General features: G+C 35.4%; 1 protein-coding gene across 5 annotated transcripts in view; it reads right to left on the bottom strand.

Annotated features, from left to right (window-relative positions):
• Window positions 1–19019, bottom strand: part of RASA1 (RAS p21 protein activator 1) — a 46694-nt gene that overhangs the window by 15064 nt on the left and 12611 nt on the right. For 4 of the 5 annotated variants that reach the window (XR_010353265.1, XR_010353264.1, XR_010353266.1 and 1 more), the window contains exons 5-15: window positions 16328–16445; window positions 15420–15451; window positions 13079–13131; window positions 12885–12959; window positions 12297–12447; window positions 9286–9364; window positions 7436–7556; window positions 5208–5364; window positions 3528–3615; window positions 1377–1454; window positions 59–216 (exon numbers count right to left, since the gene is read on the bottom strand). Coding sequence is in view for 2 of the 5 variants with exons in the window: in XM_064404423.1 (XP_064260493.1) it covers window positions 59–216; window positions 1377–1454; window positions 3528–3615; window positions 5208–5364; window positions 7436–7556; window positions 9286–9364; window positions 12297–12447; window positions 12885–12959; window positions 13079–13131; window positions 15420–15451; window positions 16328–16445 (1110 nt within the window). In the remaining 3 variants the exon portion in view is untranslated. The remainder of the gene's footprint in view (window positions 1–58; window positions 217–1376; window positions 1455–3527; window positions 3616–5207; window positions 5365–7435; window positions 7557–9285; window positions 9365–12296; window positions 12448–12884; window positions 12960–13078; window positions 13132–15419; window positions 15452–16327; window positions 16446–19019) is intronic. The other variant, XM_064404424.1, reaches the window with a different exon arrangement.

The raw sequence follows: 19019 nt of genomic DNA, 5'->3' as shown, positions 1-19019 counted from the left end.
CTTAAATCCAATACAAATTAAAAGTGTAATTCACTAATTCAAGATAATTAAAACTTACTCAAAGACAAATTCTTCAGACCACACAGGGTTCTGTCCTTCCCTGATATGTGTTTTTGCTACCTGGACACTGTTCAAGTAGATGTTACAATAGGGGTTTGTAAAATGCTTTACTGGGAGTGTATGAGCTTCTTCTACATGCAAAATGAGACTGCTGACCTGAAAAAAAATAAACAATTTATTTTTTGTTGCTAAAATACAAAGCACATGAATGAATTATTTTAATCCTCTATGCAGAGGCTTAATGTGAATACTGAATACCAAACTCCTTATTAGAAGAGTAAAGACAAAGGTACTGGAACATTTTTAAGAAGCATAAAGAACAAAGTAAGAGTAACTCAAATAACTACTGAAAACAAATATCTAGACCCATGTTTTTAAGGCATCTTGGGGTTTTATTTTACAATCATTTTTGAGGCATTAGGATTTGCAAATAACTTTTCCAGACACAGAAGATTTTACTGAAATGGAAGACTGGCACTCTGAGTAAGAGCCATGAACAATTCCAAATACAGTCATTTATTGTTTGGTGCTTTCCTAACAGATTATGTAAAATTCTCTCGTACAACACATTACATTGTATTCTTACAAAGAAAAACACCGTCTTTGCTTTTTGAAGAAAAGAATTCCCTTTTTATTTGGCTTTTGCACAGTGCAGCTCCCAGTTTCACCTGTCACTTCATCTGTAAATTCACCTAATTTAGTTCACTTATTCAGAAGTATCCAAACTTCTGTAATGTTCACAACCAAACAGTTGTCGTTTATTACTTTTTATTCACCATTTTATTCCACTCTCTACTGCCTCTAACAAGTAACTACATTCAATGTTCCAAAGATTAAATCATATCAGGAATTCTTAAAGTATTTCCCTGTTATTCTCCAATCATTACAGATATAGCTATTTAAGACTAATAGCCCTCTCTCTCTCTGAAGAAATTCTGGTGTATATGGCACTTTCAAGAGGCCAAGAGAAATTAAGACACAAGCTTGGCTCAGCATGTATTTGTTACATAAAATGAATATCATTAGTTAAATAACATGTATTTACATGTAAATAAAATGTAAATAATGGGTATTTTATGTATGTGTAATATAACATTTTACACATACATTTTTTATAACATTTTTTGTTGTCATATGAATTTTTAATTTCCCATGTGAGGCATATTTGAAAAGCTGCTGACTTCTTTAGACTTTTATTCAGGATTTGCTGCTGTTGAAAGGAAAAATTCTTTCAGAGAGACTTATTAGTATCATTTTGCACAGAGGAGGCAAAATACTTCTCCACATGCACCTCTAACCCACAATATTAGTTTCACCTGACGTAGACGTTTATTTGATGTTCCTGGACTGGTTTTTCTTAAACTGCAGAACACCTGCAGAGCTTTCATCCAGTCCTAAGAGAGAAGGATACAGTAGAATGTAATGAAACCAAGTCATACAGCTTTCTGCAGTGGAAGAGATGTATCTGCAAAAAGTATCTGACTTTTCACTTTAGCTTGGCAAAACCTAAGTCTTCTGTAATTCCACACTACAAAAGTCTGAATATTAAAGCAAATTTATTATCGTTACTAAGCAAAACCTCATAAATAACTTGCAAATATGAACCACTTTCTCTTTTAGAATTATCAAGCATTACTAATGGATATACAGTGGGACCTTTGCCAATTTTCCAGTGTAGTGATGCTACAAGAAATTGCAAATTGTATATAAAATTAATAAAAAGTTGTTTGCTTCTGATAAAATTACATTTAACAAGCCAAACTGGTCTGATTATTCTCTCCAGTATTGCCATGTGGCAGTCGTAACACTGTATACTTCAAACAAAAACTGAACAATTAACAGAGAAACATAGAGCATATATCCAACATTCTCTAGTTTGTCTTTGGAAGGTGAAATATGTATTATAGCCTCATTCACTAGTTACTGTCTCCCAACAACCATTAAATCCTGCACATTTCTTGCAAAACAAAAAATTTAGATTTTGACCAACAGTCTTCTCTTCAGTCAGTATCTCAAAGATATACTCTCAAAGTACAATTTAATAATGTCATTAAAACCCCCACAACAGTGCTTCAATCATTCTTCACAGCATCTTACACATCTTAAAAATACAGGAATATGTACTGCATCTATTCTCAGCTTTGTGAGTTAGGCTTCAGCTTTCAAATCCTTCCAAGGAAAAGCTTTCAGCTACACCCCACCAAATTTCTATTTTTCTATGAAATGTCAGAAAGTAAAAAAAGCTGAGCTTTCTCAAAAGATAAACACTTGTAAACTTTTCTGGGCCAAAGCCATATTATAAAGAAATCTGAAACAACTGCGTTCTGTATAAAAGCAGTGAACAGCTTGTTAAGCAGTTTCAAAACTTAATTAAACCAAATGTTCAGGAAACAAAACAGGACATTCTATCTTCTACACATTCTTAATTATTTTATTTTTTAGAAAACAAAAGATTTTACAGACATGACAAAAATTAAGGAGCATGGAATTTAACTTATATATTCTCAATTATGATACAGCATACTGCTGCTCGAAGACAGTATACTGACAGTTGTATGACAAATTCCACTACATAATTCTTATGTCATCTCTCCAAATTTAACAAATGGCATTAATTTAAAAAGAAAATCTGTGCTTTCCTTTATATACAGCACACAAAAAAATACTGTATTTATACAGACTTCATGCTCTGGTGAATACAACAGCCCGTTATGAGTGCTCTAAAAAGCTTTCATGCCATTCAAATAACAGCAAATGCAAAGATTAACTTCTAATGCAACATACACATCAGAGCTGTGAACTTGCAGAACTCAAACACAGTATCATTTGGGATACAATCTACTGGTAAACTAATTCTAAGAAGAAAGCTTCTGTCCCACAATTCTTAATCACTGAACATAACTGTTAAGAGAGCTAGTAACTAAAGACAGTATATAAACCCAGAAAACCTTACACTGTGCACCATCAGGGCCAAAGACTATGCATGACTACCAGTTCATATACACAGCAAATAACTGGAAAAGGCAGTTCAATGCACTTTGGTCACTGGCCAGACATACATGCATTAGCGTTTTATTTATTTTATTCTGAAGTAAAACTCTAACTTACTGTGCTGTGTTTTATATCACGGAAAAGACCTGGAGAGTAAATTTCTTCTTCTAAATTGAACTACGTCAAAAAACATGTATGTTCTCCAGAAACAGGTAACAGAAAGTAATGGAAGTTCTGTGCATGGGGCCTGACTGGAATTTGTCAAAACTAAAACCTTGAAGAACAGGTAATACAAGTGCTGGATTTTCAGCACCAACCTTCCCACTCAGAGATCTGCTACCAGTACATTTTAACACCTGCTATATAACCACTAAATATTTGTGATGCATTTGCTTCATGTTTCAGAAGGCCAACATCACTGAACAACACAAGATTAAGAGTTACTTTTTTTACACTTAGCAAATAAAAACTCTCACCTGTGCTTGTTCTGGAGTTTCGCCTGCAAAGTAAAAGATGTAATGCTCTTCACTAAAGTGCTGAACTACTATCTGAAAACAGTTTGGCCTTAAAAATAAAAAAAAGAACAAAAATTAAGTTTAATTAATCTTCACATATTAACAGATACCTTCACTTGATCTGTGCCAAAATGAAGTTTACACTGAACTAACAGATTTCTCCTGGTTTTCTGTAAGGTGCATTGAATAACTGCATCAGTGCTTGTTCATCTACATGTTACCATCACAAATGGAAAGAGGAAGACTTCCAACAAGATTCATCAGATCTTCAAAAACTGCATTTTGGTTTTGAATGTATTGTGTCATTTTAAGAAAACTAACATGCAGCCTGCTTCAGAACACTGACACATCTTTAGAATGCTGTGTACTGAAAAGACATGTATGCTGGCTTACAGTTAAGACAAAATAAACCATCCATCTCAAAACACTTATCAACAAGGATTATTCCTGGAGAGTTTAAAAACAGTGGAAGTTCAGCATTATTTCACAACCAGTTAATCATACATTAAGGATTTTTTCTTTCAGGAAACAGTGCTAACCTAAGGAATCCCCTAGATGAATGTGTCCCACAGCTCTCATGACCAGTAAGATGTGTACTAGATCACACACGAAACATTTGAGTGTATGTGACACAAACCTCTACAACCTTAAGTGCTGAAGAAGTACAGCCTTCACTGTACTTCTGAGGAAAATGCAGAGAGTTTTTAATGAGCTACTTGAAGTGCAGGAGGAACTCTGTCTCAACTGCAGTTCCTCACTAACTCCTTCCTAAGCTGCTGCAACCATGCATGTCCTCCTACACACCTGTAAGTACCACCTAGCACACAACTTGGCTCCAACCCACAACGCGGGTTTAAAAGAAGGAAACAGAATGCTTATTGATTACAATATATACCAAAGCTTTGTGCCTAACTGTCAACTACACAGGGAACATTTCAGCATTTTTTAAAAATAATCTTTAGCTATCTGTGCTCCTCATTCCAGTAGTCAGATGTTGGAGTTTTTTTCAAAGTTATTAAAGACTTTAAAAACCCACAAACAGAGCAAAGCATCAGTCCTTGTAGATCAAGAAATACCACTAATGTTAAACATTTATCTCTAGTTTTTTCACAAAGGAACTAGAAGTTGTCTATATATAATTTTTCAATAAATACTAAGATCTGTAGGATAGCCAGAATTTCTACCACTTATTATATAAGTAAATATAGTTATTTCTTCTATAAAAATTCTATAAAATACAGGCCAGTGGAGTTTTGTAACTACATATGAAAAAATACATAAATGCTCTTCTTAATTTCTAGCAATATCTAACACTTCTGATTCTCAACTTTCTTGCTGATAATCACGTCCCACATGGTCAGCATATTTTGAATATCTAAATATTAGAGTAAGTAAGATTTGATGTGTAAGTAACTCTGAGTATAGTAATTGTGCAAAAACAATCTTTGAGGATGTTTACTTATATGAACTAGTGTGCTACAAACAAAGTGCTTGTTTTTAAATAGTAAAGCACCTACAGACTTCTAACCAAGTTAGCTTTCAAATACCTACCAAAATGATGCAGAACTTTTAGAATTCACAAAAATTCTTTATCTTATTAACTCTTGGTGCAATATGATTAAAAAAACCCCAATGTCCTACCTGCCAAATAAACTGTCATGTACTCCATAGACGGAACACACACTAAGGTCTATTAGTCCTTTGGGTTTTGTGGCTCGTTTTTCACTTTCAAAATAAATAAGCTGGGCATCATTTCCCTCTAATATAAAGTACAAGTTTTTCCATCTCTTTCCTTTACCTGTACAAGAATCAAGCAAATGGTTACAATACTGTCTAAAACAACATGTAAATTTTGTAAATTAAAATACAGAAGAGGGCAGTAAAGCTTCTGTCAAACTCCGAAGAAAAGAACAATGTACAGATAATCACACTTGAGTTATAACATGAATATACACATTCAATTTTATACATGTGACAAAAACCAGATCCTCTTCACAGATGCAGGTAGAGTTGCAAAAGATTCTTCAAACATCCTCAGTGCTTTCAGCAGCATTATGGAAGTGCATATGAACTGCCCCAACAGTGAACTCCTCTCAGTGTTACGCCTGTATCTACACAGATTGCAAATAGTGACAATGTGGACTCCATTCATTCAATTTTTTTTAAGAAATGGACTTTCAACATTAGAAAGTTACTCCTAAACTCTGACCATTGATTGCATTACAATACCTAAAAACATATAGCTGAAGAACAGAAAAGGAAATATTTTATATGCAAACTTAAATCAGAATCAACCCACAAGCACAACCTTATGAAAGAATTTGGCTGGTTCCACTTGCTGCAGAGAAAGGTTCTTTGAATTACAATGGATTAGGAGCATTCTGCAACAAATTAATGCTTAAATCAGGGAACCATTTAGAAGAAATTTTCAGCCTTTATTTTACACTTCAATCATCATAAATCCACTGGGGCCTTAATAAACTAGTAGCTAAATTGTTTCCAAAATACAAATGTAACACTAATTTATTATACTATGACTCCTAGATGGAAGAGGGATTTTATTGCATTCAGTCCATATGTATTACGCGCATCCCTCTACAAGAGAATACTCTGATTTGCCTCTTTTAGCCTAATTTTTCCAAGTCATTCCAATTTCATTCCTTACCCCATGACATGTCTCTACACCTCTGAGAATAAACCTCCTCAACCAATGAGATGCTTCCCTTGTTCTGTTCAGAAGGTATAGTTTGGGGTGGTTTGGGATTTTTTTAATGTCTCTTGTATTAGGCTATATGTAAATTCATACCTTCTTTCTTGCATTTGGTCACTATCCAGATTACCACCTGTAACTTATCCTTCTTGTCATTTGCAGGAATCTTGTTACTGATACGGTTTTTCTGGGTCAAATAATGCTGATTTTTCCAAAAAGTAGAACTATAACACTTGGCAAGGGACCAGCTTCCTCAAAACTTGAAAGACTTGTTCAATGGAAATTCTTCAGGGTAATACTGAAGGTTACACTGAAATAAGTCAAGCTGTCAGCTTTTAATGTGCTTATTGTATGTTATGCTGTGTCAGCATTAGAACCCTAAAAAGTCACCATATCCTTTGTACGGCAGACTGTGCATTTTAAATTTAAGATTGAAAACATACAACCTCACTTGGAATAACAAAATGAAACCAGCTGTTCTCTGCGGTGAATGTACGTATTTACACTACTCTAGCTCTCTCAAACCTCTATCAGCTAGAAACTTAGTGAATTCAACATTAACTACATGCACTTTATGAAAATATATTTCATTTCATGCTTTGAACCCTGCCTTTGACAAGGATGCCCACTTTTTGTACTGTGCTGATTTTTTCAGAACTGCCAACCTAAATTTTCATGCTGCATGTAATTTCATGCATCACACTGATCTATTCATCTACTACTTATGGAAAGAGATCTTTCACACTCCTTATACACTTGCTAGAACCTTTTGCCCACTTCAATTTTGCTCTTTCTAGTACCACTAAATTCATTAAATTCAGTTAGGAGGTGCTGATCTCTGCTCTCTAGTGACCAACAATAGGGCACGAGGAAATAGAACAAAGTTGATGCAGGGAAATTTCAGATTTTCCCTTAGGAAAAAGTTCTTTACTGAGGAGGTGGCTGGTCCTTAGAACAGGGTAGGCAGGAAATGCTCACAGTCTGTCAGGGTTTAAGGAGTGCCTAGATAATGCTCTTAGTCATGTGGTTTAGCTTTCAGTGGACCTGCAAAGAGCATGATCTTTATGACTCCTGTCCAATTTAAGATACTGTATGATTCTATGATCATTATCTGCTTTTTCTCTTCCTTTAAAACATAATAGAGGCAATCATAACTCACTTTTTTTCAGAAGATAACCTTTTTTGACAATATTTTTATAAAAAGCATCCTTTGTTTTCCGACGAATTGTATTGTAGATTTCTTTTCCATCCACTGTATCATTAAGCACTTGTTCTTGGTGCTAGAAAACATGTCAGAAAAACATACTTTAAGCTCAGAAATCACCATTAAAAATGTATCCTATGAAGCTGGAATCAGGATCATCTTACTGAATGCTACCTAACTCATTACTATTTTTCTCTCATGCATTTTACTAAAGCATTCATTTTTCATACAATACACATGCTACAAATGTAACACTTTCCATATTTCCCAAACTGAAAGAAAATAAGGGTTTTCAATGCAGACCAACTTCTACAAAGTAAGTCTTTTTCATGGAAAAACAAAAAACATTATCTTTCACTGTGATTTCAACTGTGTTAAAATTTATGCCAGTCTTTGAAGATTTATCTAGCTTCTAACTTTCTACTACCAAAGCTCATAGGCCTGTGATATCATGGATAAACTCTGAAGCAACAAAAATGGTGCAGATCATAATTAATAATGAGGGGCACAGTCCCTCATTAATCTCATTAGAACCCACATGTTGTAACTGAGCAGAATTCAGGACAAGAGAAGAAAGAAAGAAACGGAAAACAGAAAAAGGATAAATTCATACAAGAAATGATACTATCTAGAAATGCAAGTAATGAATATGACCAAAACCCAAGCCAGGTCTGACCTTACTAAGTAAGATGATGAACAAAAGTTCTTTAGCCATAAAAAACAAAGAAAAGCAAGACTATAAAGTAGTAAGGACATCACTGAAATGAAGAGAGACATATGAACTAGTTTTTATATAATATTCTACTTTTGTTCCTGTGCATATATCTGCAGTAATTATGATTTTGATCAAAACAACAATAGCACGATGAAAACAAAGGTGCAGGTCCTTAGCAGCTCACCAGGGTCAACCCACCACAGAAAATTACATGTATGTTCATTAAGTGCTTTCCAGAGTGAATTATGCATAACATGGTAATATTCCAAAATTGTTCTGATAAATGTTCAAGAAAGGCAAGTTCACACCAAAACTGGTAGCAGCAAGGCAACTATGAAAACATTACAAAGAGACAGGATCAGCTTCTGTGTGCTTAGCTTGGTGAACAGAAGAAATGCTTCTGTTCAATAAAAAAGATGGCACAAAGGGGTATGAATTGACTGCAACTCTCTTTAGGGAGGACAGGAAGAGCAAATTACTGATTTGATGAAACAGGAAAGCTTGGGAACAGAAAAAGAAAAGAATAGGTATTAAATTTTATAACTAGCTATATAAGCTCATGAAAAGCTAAATTATGTGGTATGCTTATAACTGGTGATCTCTTAGAATCAATTTCTGCTATGAGGCAAGTGCACTTCAGAACAAGTGCTGCAGTCATTCCTGAAGCTTTTAAACTCCCTGCAATCACTCCTGAAGCTTTTTGGTGTGTACAGGTTTCCTGTGACAGGAGAAAAACCCCAGACACAGAAGAGAGAAGGCCAGACAGGCTCCCCTTAATATGGGATTAAATCAAATCATTAGCCCAGGAACAGAGCTAGGGGCGCAGAGTAGAGGTCGAACACCTCATCGCATAGACAGAACTTACCATACTTCCTGTTGACTACAAGCCAGTCTTCAGTAAGTGTATGTATTTGAGGATAAAACAAAAGAAACAGAGGAGCTGAAAACATTGAAACTGCTGATGACTGACTACTGGAGATGATGCTGTTTAACTACCACTGGTATCTCTGCTGTAATTTAGTTCATAAATTGATTTGATAGTGATTCAGTCTCTGACTTCAACATCAAAGGCTCAGAGATTAAATCCTACCTGCATTGGAACAGGATCTTTTAAGTAATATCCTTCAACAATCTGTTCTTTTCTGTAGTGCTCAATGATGTCAGCAATACTGTTCCAATAACAAAAAGAATATCGAAATGTTAAACATTAATTTTTCCATTGTTTGAGAATCTGCTTTTCCATAAAACCACAGAAAACATTCCCTCAAAGTTTTAATAAAATCAAGTGTTAATCATCATAATCCTATTTGAAAGGAATGAGATTTACTAATATACTGAAGTCAAGAAGGTTTACAAAACTGTATTCAGAATGTACTAATCCTAAATTTTGCAAAGTATTTTAATGACTTGCTTAAAATGTCAAATGAGGACACTGCACTTTGCACACTCAGGTAGTACATGTGCATTACCATTTTCCAACCAGGCTGAAAAATTGCTATTTCATTGGCAATAGTTTTCCAAGTCCTAGAGTAACTAGCTAAGTGGAATGGGACATACTCTGAGTGAAGTGCAATCTTCTTCTATGAGCACAGGAATAGAAAACATAAAAGGTTGGTAGCAGGCTTATAAAGATTACAACTGGACATCACTGAGCTATCCTTTCAAACACTCATGTCAGCAGCATTCCTCTACAGGGATGCACTCATTATAGTCATCAGATTCAGACTGCAATTGCATTTGGAAAGCTCAGGAGAGAAGTAGTAACAGATACAAGCTGACATTCAAGACATTTAAGTTGCTCTAATTTATTTTTGCACTACTGAAATTTTTGCACTGTAATAACAGCAACAGGGTCATCAACAGAAATTAATCATTTACATGCAAATATCCATCTAGAAAAAGAGCTAAGTAATTAAATAGATAAATATATACTCAGTGTGACTTCTCAGTTTATGCATACTCAGCTGTGTGTTCAAAGATACAAATAAGGCACGTGTGCAACACTGGAACAATAGCTGATACTGTAAAAAATCTCAAAACCTACATAAAGCAAGGTATCTTGGTTAGCTTTTCTATTCCATTCTGAAACTATGAACTAGGAAACTTGATAAAATTATCTTCTCATGAGCACTTTTATTTTTCAGATATGTAAAATGAGATTAATGTTTATTTCAGTTTTAATGAAATCACATAATTAATTTCAATTTTTACTGAGATGCTGTCTACACATGCTGTTTTCTACATAAGAATTTCAACTGCGTCACACTACAAAAAACATTGACTCAGGCATTACATTTCACAGGTTGAATAGCTACTACCAACATTTTCTAATCAATCAAACAGCATTATATTAATTTTCTCACTCATCAAATCAGGAATACCTTGACCTTCAATGCATCATTTGCTTCCTTGATTAAAAATGCTATTAGGAGTTTCTTAATGTAAGGAGCAGGTGCCTGCAAAATTTCTACAATTTTGTAATACTGGCCAAAAATAAATTCAGATGTATTTAAAAAACTCCTTCTGTAGTTAGAGTAACATTTAGACTAGTCTTGATGGAGCACCCAAGGGCTGCATTCTTCATTATATGTTTGAACTTCCAGCAGATTTACCAACCTTACACACACAGAAATTTGAACTGAATATCACCTTAAGAATATAGTGATAATTCTCCCTAACATACAACAAAAACAAAGATATTCGTTGACACTAAGGAAGATCTCTGGAAAACTACATAACAAAATACTGAAAGAAATTCTTAAAGCACTTTATCATAATTTATTGCTGCTTAACTTTAAAATCTTATTTTCTGTTTGGCTGCATAGAATCTCTTTCAGACAAATGTAATCTACATACCAAGTGAATCCAGCATTGTATTATAAAGTAATCTGAAGCAATAACAAGGTAATATATTTCTGAAAGTGTACTATTTAATGCTACAAACCCATTTGAGACTAATAAGAGTTCCTCTAAGTTGATTAATTTGATATCACCAAGGGTGGGGGGCTCCTGGCCTATCATCCTCCCAAACCACACAACTAGAAATTGGCATTTACCTTCATGAAAGGCTGACCCTGCAGCTAGCCTAGTTTTCAGTGAGGATGGCTGGAGGCCAGACTGACTAATGAAGAAGGTATTCAAGCAGCCTGGGTGTGAAATGGGCCTAGGTTCATAAGGATCCATTTAGCCTCACAGCATCATGTGAGTGAAGTCATATGAACAAGTCCACTGAACTTAGTGAGGAGATCGTGATATTTTCTCAGACACACTCAGAAGTGACAGAAATTCTCGACTGGGGTAAGAATGCCCTGGTTCTAAGTGAGCAGGACTGGAAAAATGCTGATTTTTTTTTTTAAGGCAGACAGTGGCCTCTGTTTAAGGAGGAAGGTGAGTTTTTACTACTGAAAAGTCTTCCAGATACAACAACTCTAAAAAAATACTATCAAAGATGAAGGTGTACTGATAGTCTCTCCCACAAAAGGGGAAACACCTCATTATTTCTCTGTTTTCTACAAATTACTAATTTTTTTTGCACTAATGGCAAAAGAAATGCATCTTAAGTTTGTTCACTCTAAATGAACTGATCAGTATTTCTGCTCCAAGTACCATGCACATATTTCAATGTAATTTAGTAACTTTTTCCAACAATTAAGGCATTTTTCCCCGTTCTTGAAAATACCCATTTCTATTATTTGAAAACTCTATTGATTGTCTCAGATAAAATTTGCATTTTTATTTTCCCCGTTTCAAACAGACAAGAATGCATGTAGAAGCTTCCAAGCTGCTTCAAATAGAGTAATCTCTTAATTACAGATACAGAATTTATGGATCCACACGATCCATTCAAACCACAATTTACAGAGTGAAACAACTGGTTGGCAGAACAAGCACAACAAGCACAAATACTTCAAGAGAAACAAGTTACACTTAGGCTATTTAAACTGTAAGAATCTGCTCAGTTAGAAGTAACTACTATGGAAATTAGAGAAAATATTTAGTATAAAGGAAACTACAGTCTTAACATCATAATAGTAAATAATTATCAGGAGCAAGTTATGCAAGCACAAAATATGCATAATTCCTTTTGCCACAAGAACTCACCTATTATAGTATCTGCCTCCCATCATAAACTGATTGTTTGATGTTGGACATATTTTAAAACGCTGAATATTTTCACTGGTCCGGAAATAAAGTGAATAATCACCAGGGGTATTATCTGAAGGCCTCACAAGAAAACTGCACACCTGACCAACTGAAAAGACATCATAAAAGTGTTATTTTTCTTAATGATATATGTAAACCCTTACGAAATCTATTTCTACATAAACTGGAAAGAACCGCACACTTGGAAGAAATACAAACCCTATAGAGGTAAACTCCAGTAGTGATCTCAAATTAGAAGAACTAGTACTCAAGCACCAAAATTAACAAAATATGGTTCAGCTGTAGCCTGCAACCCAGCCACATCTTTTGCCATCTCTTTAAAACATCATACAAAAAATGTTTGGTAACATTTTCAAATCTCTGTGCCAGTATTTAAAGTAATGTATTAAACAATATGGGTCAGAAGTACTGTTTTCATTTAAAGAGATACTTGCTTTATGAATGTGAAATAATTGATTCCACATATAACAATTTAAAAATTCATTAAATCAAAAATAAGTAGATTAACTTTACTTGAGAACATACTCAGTACTGATAGCCATGAAAGTTTTCCTCCGATGTAGTATTCTACTGAGGTAGCATACAGAGAGACTGGGGAATCTAAAACACATTTATGTTTAGACATTAAAGGAAGTTTTACCATAGTTTAGTGATCCTATTAACAGGATCACTTTGTGCCATTTCCCTATCACTGTAATTCACATCAGAAAGACACATACCTGTCATCAGCAAATTGTAAGCTTCTTGTTTGGAGATCTTCCCATGGAACCATCTTAACAAAGATGAAGAAAAAAATTAGAAAGCAAGACTACCAGCTCTCTTTTTTGGTTGTGCTGACATCCAAGGTTCTGGCACCTATGAATTAATCTTTATTTTAAAAGACTCAACATATATACATGAGACAATCAAAATCTATGCTACTTAATGATTCTCTCCTCCCAACGTGAAAAGACTAACACTAAGAGGTATATAAATAAATTGTTTTCAGTGAAACACTTCAGCTGATGTTCAAATACAAGCAAATTTAGAGATTAATATGAATTGTCCAAAAAGTAGGTAATTTGACAGATATTATTTTAAGTCATACAGCAATGTACTAGAATCATGAAATCTGAAGTTCAAACAAGAAGTTATACACAGAAAACCTCAATCTCAAATTTGCCAGAGCTGTAGAAACAAAACCGAGCTTTGTTAGATTAATGAATATAAACTACTTTGATCTCACACCTTGTACTTTCCCAGAGTCTTGTGTCAGGGTAGTACCCCACAGAAGTTCACAGCCTCTGCCTAGTTTTGGCATGATACTTACCACTATTCAGAAAAGCTTGACTTGCTGCAACTTAATAATCTGTATTTAAAGGAAAGCTGAAGATACGGTGCTGTTATAAGAATACACCCCAATTTTTGGCTTTCTTTCTGTATTACCTTCAGATATTAATGTGGATTCCTCTGAAAGGTAAACTGAAAGACAGAATCAAAGCTCCACACAATCCCCTAACAAGCTACTTTCCAAATATGAAATTTCCACATTTGAAGACATCCATACTGCCAAACTGACTAGCAGAACACAGTAAACCAAACAGACCACTGAAATGCCTCCTTCTGCCACCAGCCTCTTGGAAAGTGGGAAACAGCAAAAAACCAGCAAGCAAATGAGGACATCAGATAAGTCATCAAGTCCCTAGACATTTTTCACAACTATCTGCCACTCATCTTCACCTGTGAATGTAATCTATTAACAAACTGACATATCAACATACTGCTGATTCAAAGTTGAATTTTTAAAAATTTTTAAGCAAATAGAAGGAAACTTACCGTCCTGTGACTTTTTCTTCAAACTTTTAAGTGTTATAAGAATCACAGAATTGTAGGAACACAGAATCCTTTGTGTTGGAAAATACCTTTAAGAGCATCATATCCAATCCTTAACACAGCACTGCCAAGGACATCACTTAACCAATGTCCCGAAGTGCCACATCTACACACCTTCTAAATCCCTCCACAGATGGTAATTCTACCACTGCCCTGGGCAGCCTGTTCCAGGGTTTGACAAGCCTTTCAGTGAAGGCACCTTCCCTAATATCCAATCTAATCCTCCCTTGGTGCAACCTGAGCAAGCTTCCTCTTGTCCTATAACTCGCTACCTGGGAGAAGAGACCCCTTCTAGCTACAAGCTCCTTTCTGGCGTGTATAGAAAGCAATGAGCGTCCCCCTGAGCCTCCTTTTCTTCAAGCTGAGCCCCACCAGCTCCCTCAACTGCTTCTCATTAGACTTGTGCTCCAAACCCTTCCCCAGCTCTTTTCTCCCCTCTGGACTCACTGCAGCACCTCAGTATCTTTCTTGCCATGAGAACCCAAAACTGAACCTAGAACTCAAGGTGTGGCCTCACCAATCCTGAGTACAGCAGGACAGTTACTGCCCTGGTCCTGGTGGCCACACTATTGCTGACCCAAGCCAGGATGCCATTGGCTTTCTTGGTCTCCTAGGCCCACACTAGCTAGTGCTGTTCAGCCATTATTGACCAGCACCTCAGGTCCTTTCTGCTGAGCAGCTTTCCAGCCACTGCCCCAGCCTGCAGCACTGCAGGGGTTGTTATGAACCATGGGCAGAAACCATCACTTGGCCTTGTGAGATCTTATACCATTGGCCTTACTGACCCAGCTTATCCAGATTCCTCTGCAGAGCACTCCTACTCTCCAGAAGATCTGCACTCTCACCCATGACATAAACAGGAGACATTGTTCTAACAGTATTTAGAGTTGTTAACTCCAAGGCAACTGTGTTTCAAGAAATACTCCATAAGTGCACATTTTGGCTGAAAGTGATCATACATGGCCTCATTTAAGATTTCAGCACTCCAATATCTATTAACAACAGACACACCTATTACAAGACTTTTTCAAGTTAATTATCCCTGCATCTGCAGCAGCTAGTATATAAAGAAGTCTTGAGATTAAAAAAATAAATCTCTTTGGTCACTTTCTCAACAAGTAGAAATCTCACGGTGGAACTTGACAAACAGTTAAGATTGCTTTCAAACAACAAAACAAAAATCCTTACATTTTGCCTTCATGGGGATCTTCTTCTCTTCCCTGTGAGAAAATTAAGGTATCAAGTGAATGAAAACAGTACAACTCAATTTAAAAAAACATTTTTTAAGTTAAGACCTTCTGTAGAAAAAAAAAAATACATTTAGAAATCTGATGCATTTTTTTACCTAAAGGGCTTACTGCAGCTCTATGAAAAGCTTTCCTCTTCATTCACTAGGTGAAAATTCAGAAAAAATTCAGAAAAAAATTGATAATTACTTCATTCATGATCCAAGTCTTTTAGAAGTGGTAACTTTTTAGAAAGTTTCAACCTTCTCAGCCTTCCAAACACTAAATTAACACTGACCTATCAGTCGACAGATCAACAGTCTAGTACTGCCACTTCAGTTTAGCTATTCACATCCTGACACAGGTCATTTATGAGAAGCATCTCAAGTAACATTGCTATTAGCAAAACATACATACTGTGTAAGAAGATATTACAAAAAAATCTATTTTTTTCCTTTTTTTCTTCTCACCAATATATTTTTAACCCAAATTTCATCCTAGAATAAAGAGAAAGACCTACCACAATGCTAAATTACATTCTGTTGAGTTAGTGTACATTTCACAGCAATTGCAAGAAAGAAATGTAATTTAATGATAATAATAATCTACCAGGACAGTAGATTTTCGGGAAATGCCTAGTAAATTTACAGTACCATTCATTTGCACTTATCTTTGGACAACATATGAATAAACATTTTTTGATAACAAACTATGCTTAAAGGTTTTAGTTTTTTAGAACTACTAGATGAATTTACTAGGTTCAGAAAAGCACATAATTAGAAAACAGGCAATTGTCACTAGTTTTTGTTCAGTATTATTTTATTAAAAAATCCCATTCACTTAAGAAATCTGAATACAAAAATTACTTACCACTTCTTCTACCAGGTCTTCCACAATAAGACCTTGTTCATCTGTCCGTAGGTTTGTAACCCACATCCAGCCATCTTCCAATTCATTATGGACAATAAACATGTCTCCTTTAAGGAAACTGAGGAGGATTACAGCAACATTTAAATCAGAGATACAATCATAATATTTATATATGTTTAATGTTTAATTAACACAATGAATTCTTGAGTATAATTTCCATAAAATATTTGGGAAAACCGATTTGTAAATAAGGCAGGAACTGATAGTCCAAGCACATGTGTATTTTTCCTCACAGCTAAGTGGCTACTATATACAAGTTTTCATACTTTTGATTTATGTTTAGTATGTAATATATGCTTCAGTGTTGTCAACTTCAAAGTGTGCTAATGTATAAAACAAAAATAACACAGCAATATTAATATGCAGTAATATTGCTCTTTTATCAAGAGATCAAATATGCAACACAAATAAAATAACCCTTAGCAGTCTATAAGAAAATAATATTCCTTTCATTGAAAAATTACTTTGCATAATGTAAGTTGTGGAATACCTGTTCATTATGTTCTCATACATGAAGACAAGTGATGCAAAGAGAATACAGAGCAGTTAGCAGAGATACCATGCAACTAGGTACAAGTGTAAGAAGCATTAACATTCAAAATCAGAGAATCACAGAATCAAAAAGGTTGGAAACTACCTCTGAGATGACTGAGTCCAACCTACTACCAAATACCACATGTCAACCAGACAACAGCACTAAGTGCAACATCCAGTCTTTTCGTAAACACTTTCCAAGACACCTCCATCACCTCCATGGGCAGTATTTCAATGTCTAATCACCCTTTCTCTGAATAATTTCCCCTAACCTAAAGCCACCCTGTAAACTAAAGGGGAATTTAAGATTATGTCCTCTTATCCTGTCACTCTTCTTCCATCTGGAAGAACAGACTGAACTCTGCCTGGCTACATGCTTCTTTTAGGGAGTTGTAGAGAGCAATGAGATCTCCCTTGAGACTCCTCCAGGCTGAGGCCCTGCAGCCGCTTATAATAGGACCTGTACTCCAGACACTTTACCAGTTCCATTACCCTTCTCTGGACACACTCCAGGACCTCAGTGTCTTTCCTGAGTTGAATGATTCAGAACTGGACATAGTACTCAAGGTGTGGCCTCACCAGTGTTGAGCACAGGGAAAGAATCACTTTCTTAGTCCTACTGGCTACACCACTGCTGATCCAAGTCAGCATGCCATTGACTCTCCTGGCCACCTGGGCACAGCTGGGTCATCTTCACCCTGCTGCTGACCAGCAATCCCAGGTCCATTTCCACTGGGCAGCTTTCTAGCCCTGCAAAGGGTTTATTGTGGCCAAAGTGCAGGAACTAGCAGCAGGTCTAAGGGAGTTTTCATTTCTGGAAGACTAGCATAAGTTACTCCTTAAGTGTTAAGAACACAAACTCAGCTGCAGCACAGAATTTTTGATCATGTTTCATGATGCATCAAGGTACAGGAAAAACAATAAAGAGAGAAGCTCATCAACTACCATTTCAATTCAAAATTGCATAGCAAATGTCTATGGCACAGCTCTCATTTAACGTAGGCTAACAGAAAAAACAAAACGCAATAAACCACTATCAAAAACAAAGAATAAATTCAACTGCTATTCAGCTTTAACAAATTACAAACAACAAGAGCACACTCCATCACTGCATAGTTACTACATGGAAGACATGTTGAAATTAATTCAGTAATACCTCAAACATAAACATATTTACTATTATATTAAAATTCTAAGTCAATATTCTCTGAAATACATAATTTCTTCAAGAGCATGTTAATTCAATCCAGAACAAATCTGAGAACTCTGGTCTCAGCTATACCACAAACAGAATTATTTTAACCATGTAGACCTCAAAACATAAATATCAACTCTGCATTTCAGCTCGATCCTAAAAGAGGAAGAAAAGGTTTAATTGCCTATAATTTTTGTTGTGATAGCAAACAATAAAATGCTATTTTCTCTTAAGCTGATAGGTTCAATAAGGCCCATAAAGGATTCTTTTTTTGTTGTTGTTGTTCTCACACAGAGTAGGAAGCCTTAGTTGCAATGTGCCATTAGAGAGCCCCTTCCCAGTCTATCACCTTCGTAAAACACATAATTACAAAAACAAATATCCTCATATCATCCTTTAAAGAATCAGACTGGACTGTGAGTCTTGGAATAAATTTCCATCCAAGTGAGGATATAAAGCTCTCATACTTTCCTCTACATTTTAAGATAATAATCTTAAACCTAAGAAAATTCCCAATTCAACTGGTGTATTACATCAGCTTATGAAACCTGTCTCATTAGACAGATTAGGAATCACCACAAAAGACTTTCAAATCTTCCTACATTTTCATCTGGAAAAAATTCTCAAGAAAGCAGTATCAATCCCAAGTAAACAGAAAATGGTCTTCTACTGAAAGACTCACTTCTTCCATTCTTAAATTTGTAAGTAGACAAGGCCCACTTTCTCTTTCTAGTGATCTGAATTGTTTCCCTCAGCTACACATCCAATAATTCTGTGGCAGTTCAGAAAAAAGCCTAGCTCATTTCTTTCACACACTCTGATAAGGCATTTCCATACAGAATTATCTGACACATAAATTTATCCTTTTGGTAAAAATCTAGGGCTTTACAAAACATATTTCAA

This window comes from Passer domesticus, chromosome Z (assembly GCF_036417665.1).
Source record: "Passer domesticus isolate bPasDom1 chromosome Z, bPasDom1.hap1, whole genome shotgun sequence".
Classification (NCBI taxonomy): domain Eukaryota; kingdom Metazoa; phylum Chordata; class Aves; order Passeriformes; family Passeridae; genus Passer; species Passer domesticus.
Note: the sequence above shows the minus strand (reverse complement) of the source record. Positions and strands in the feature narration are given on the sequence as shown.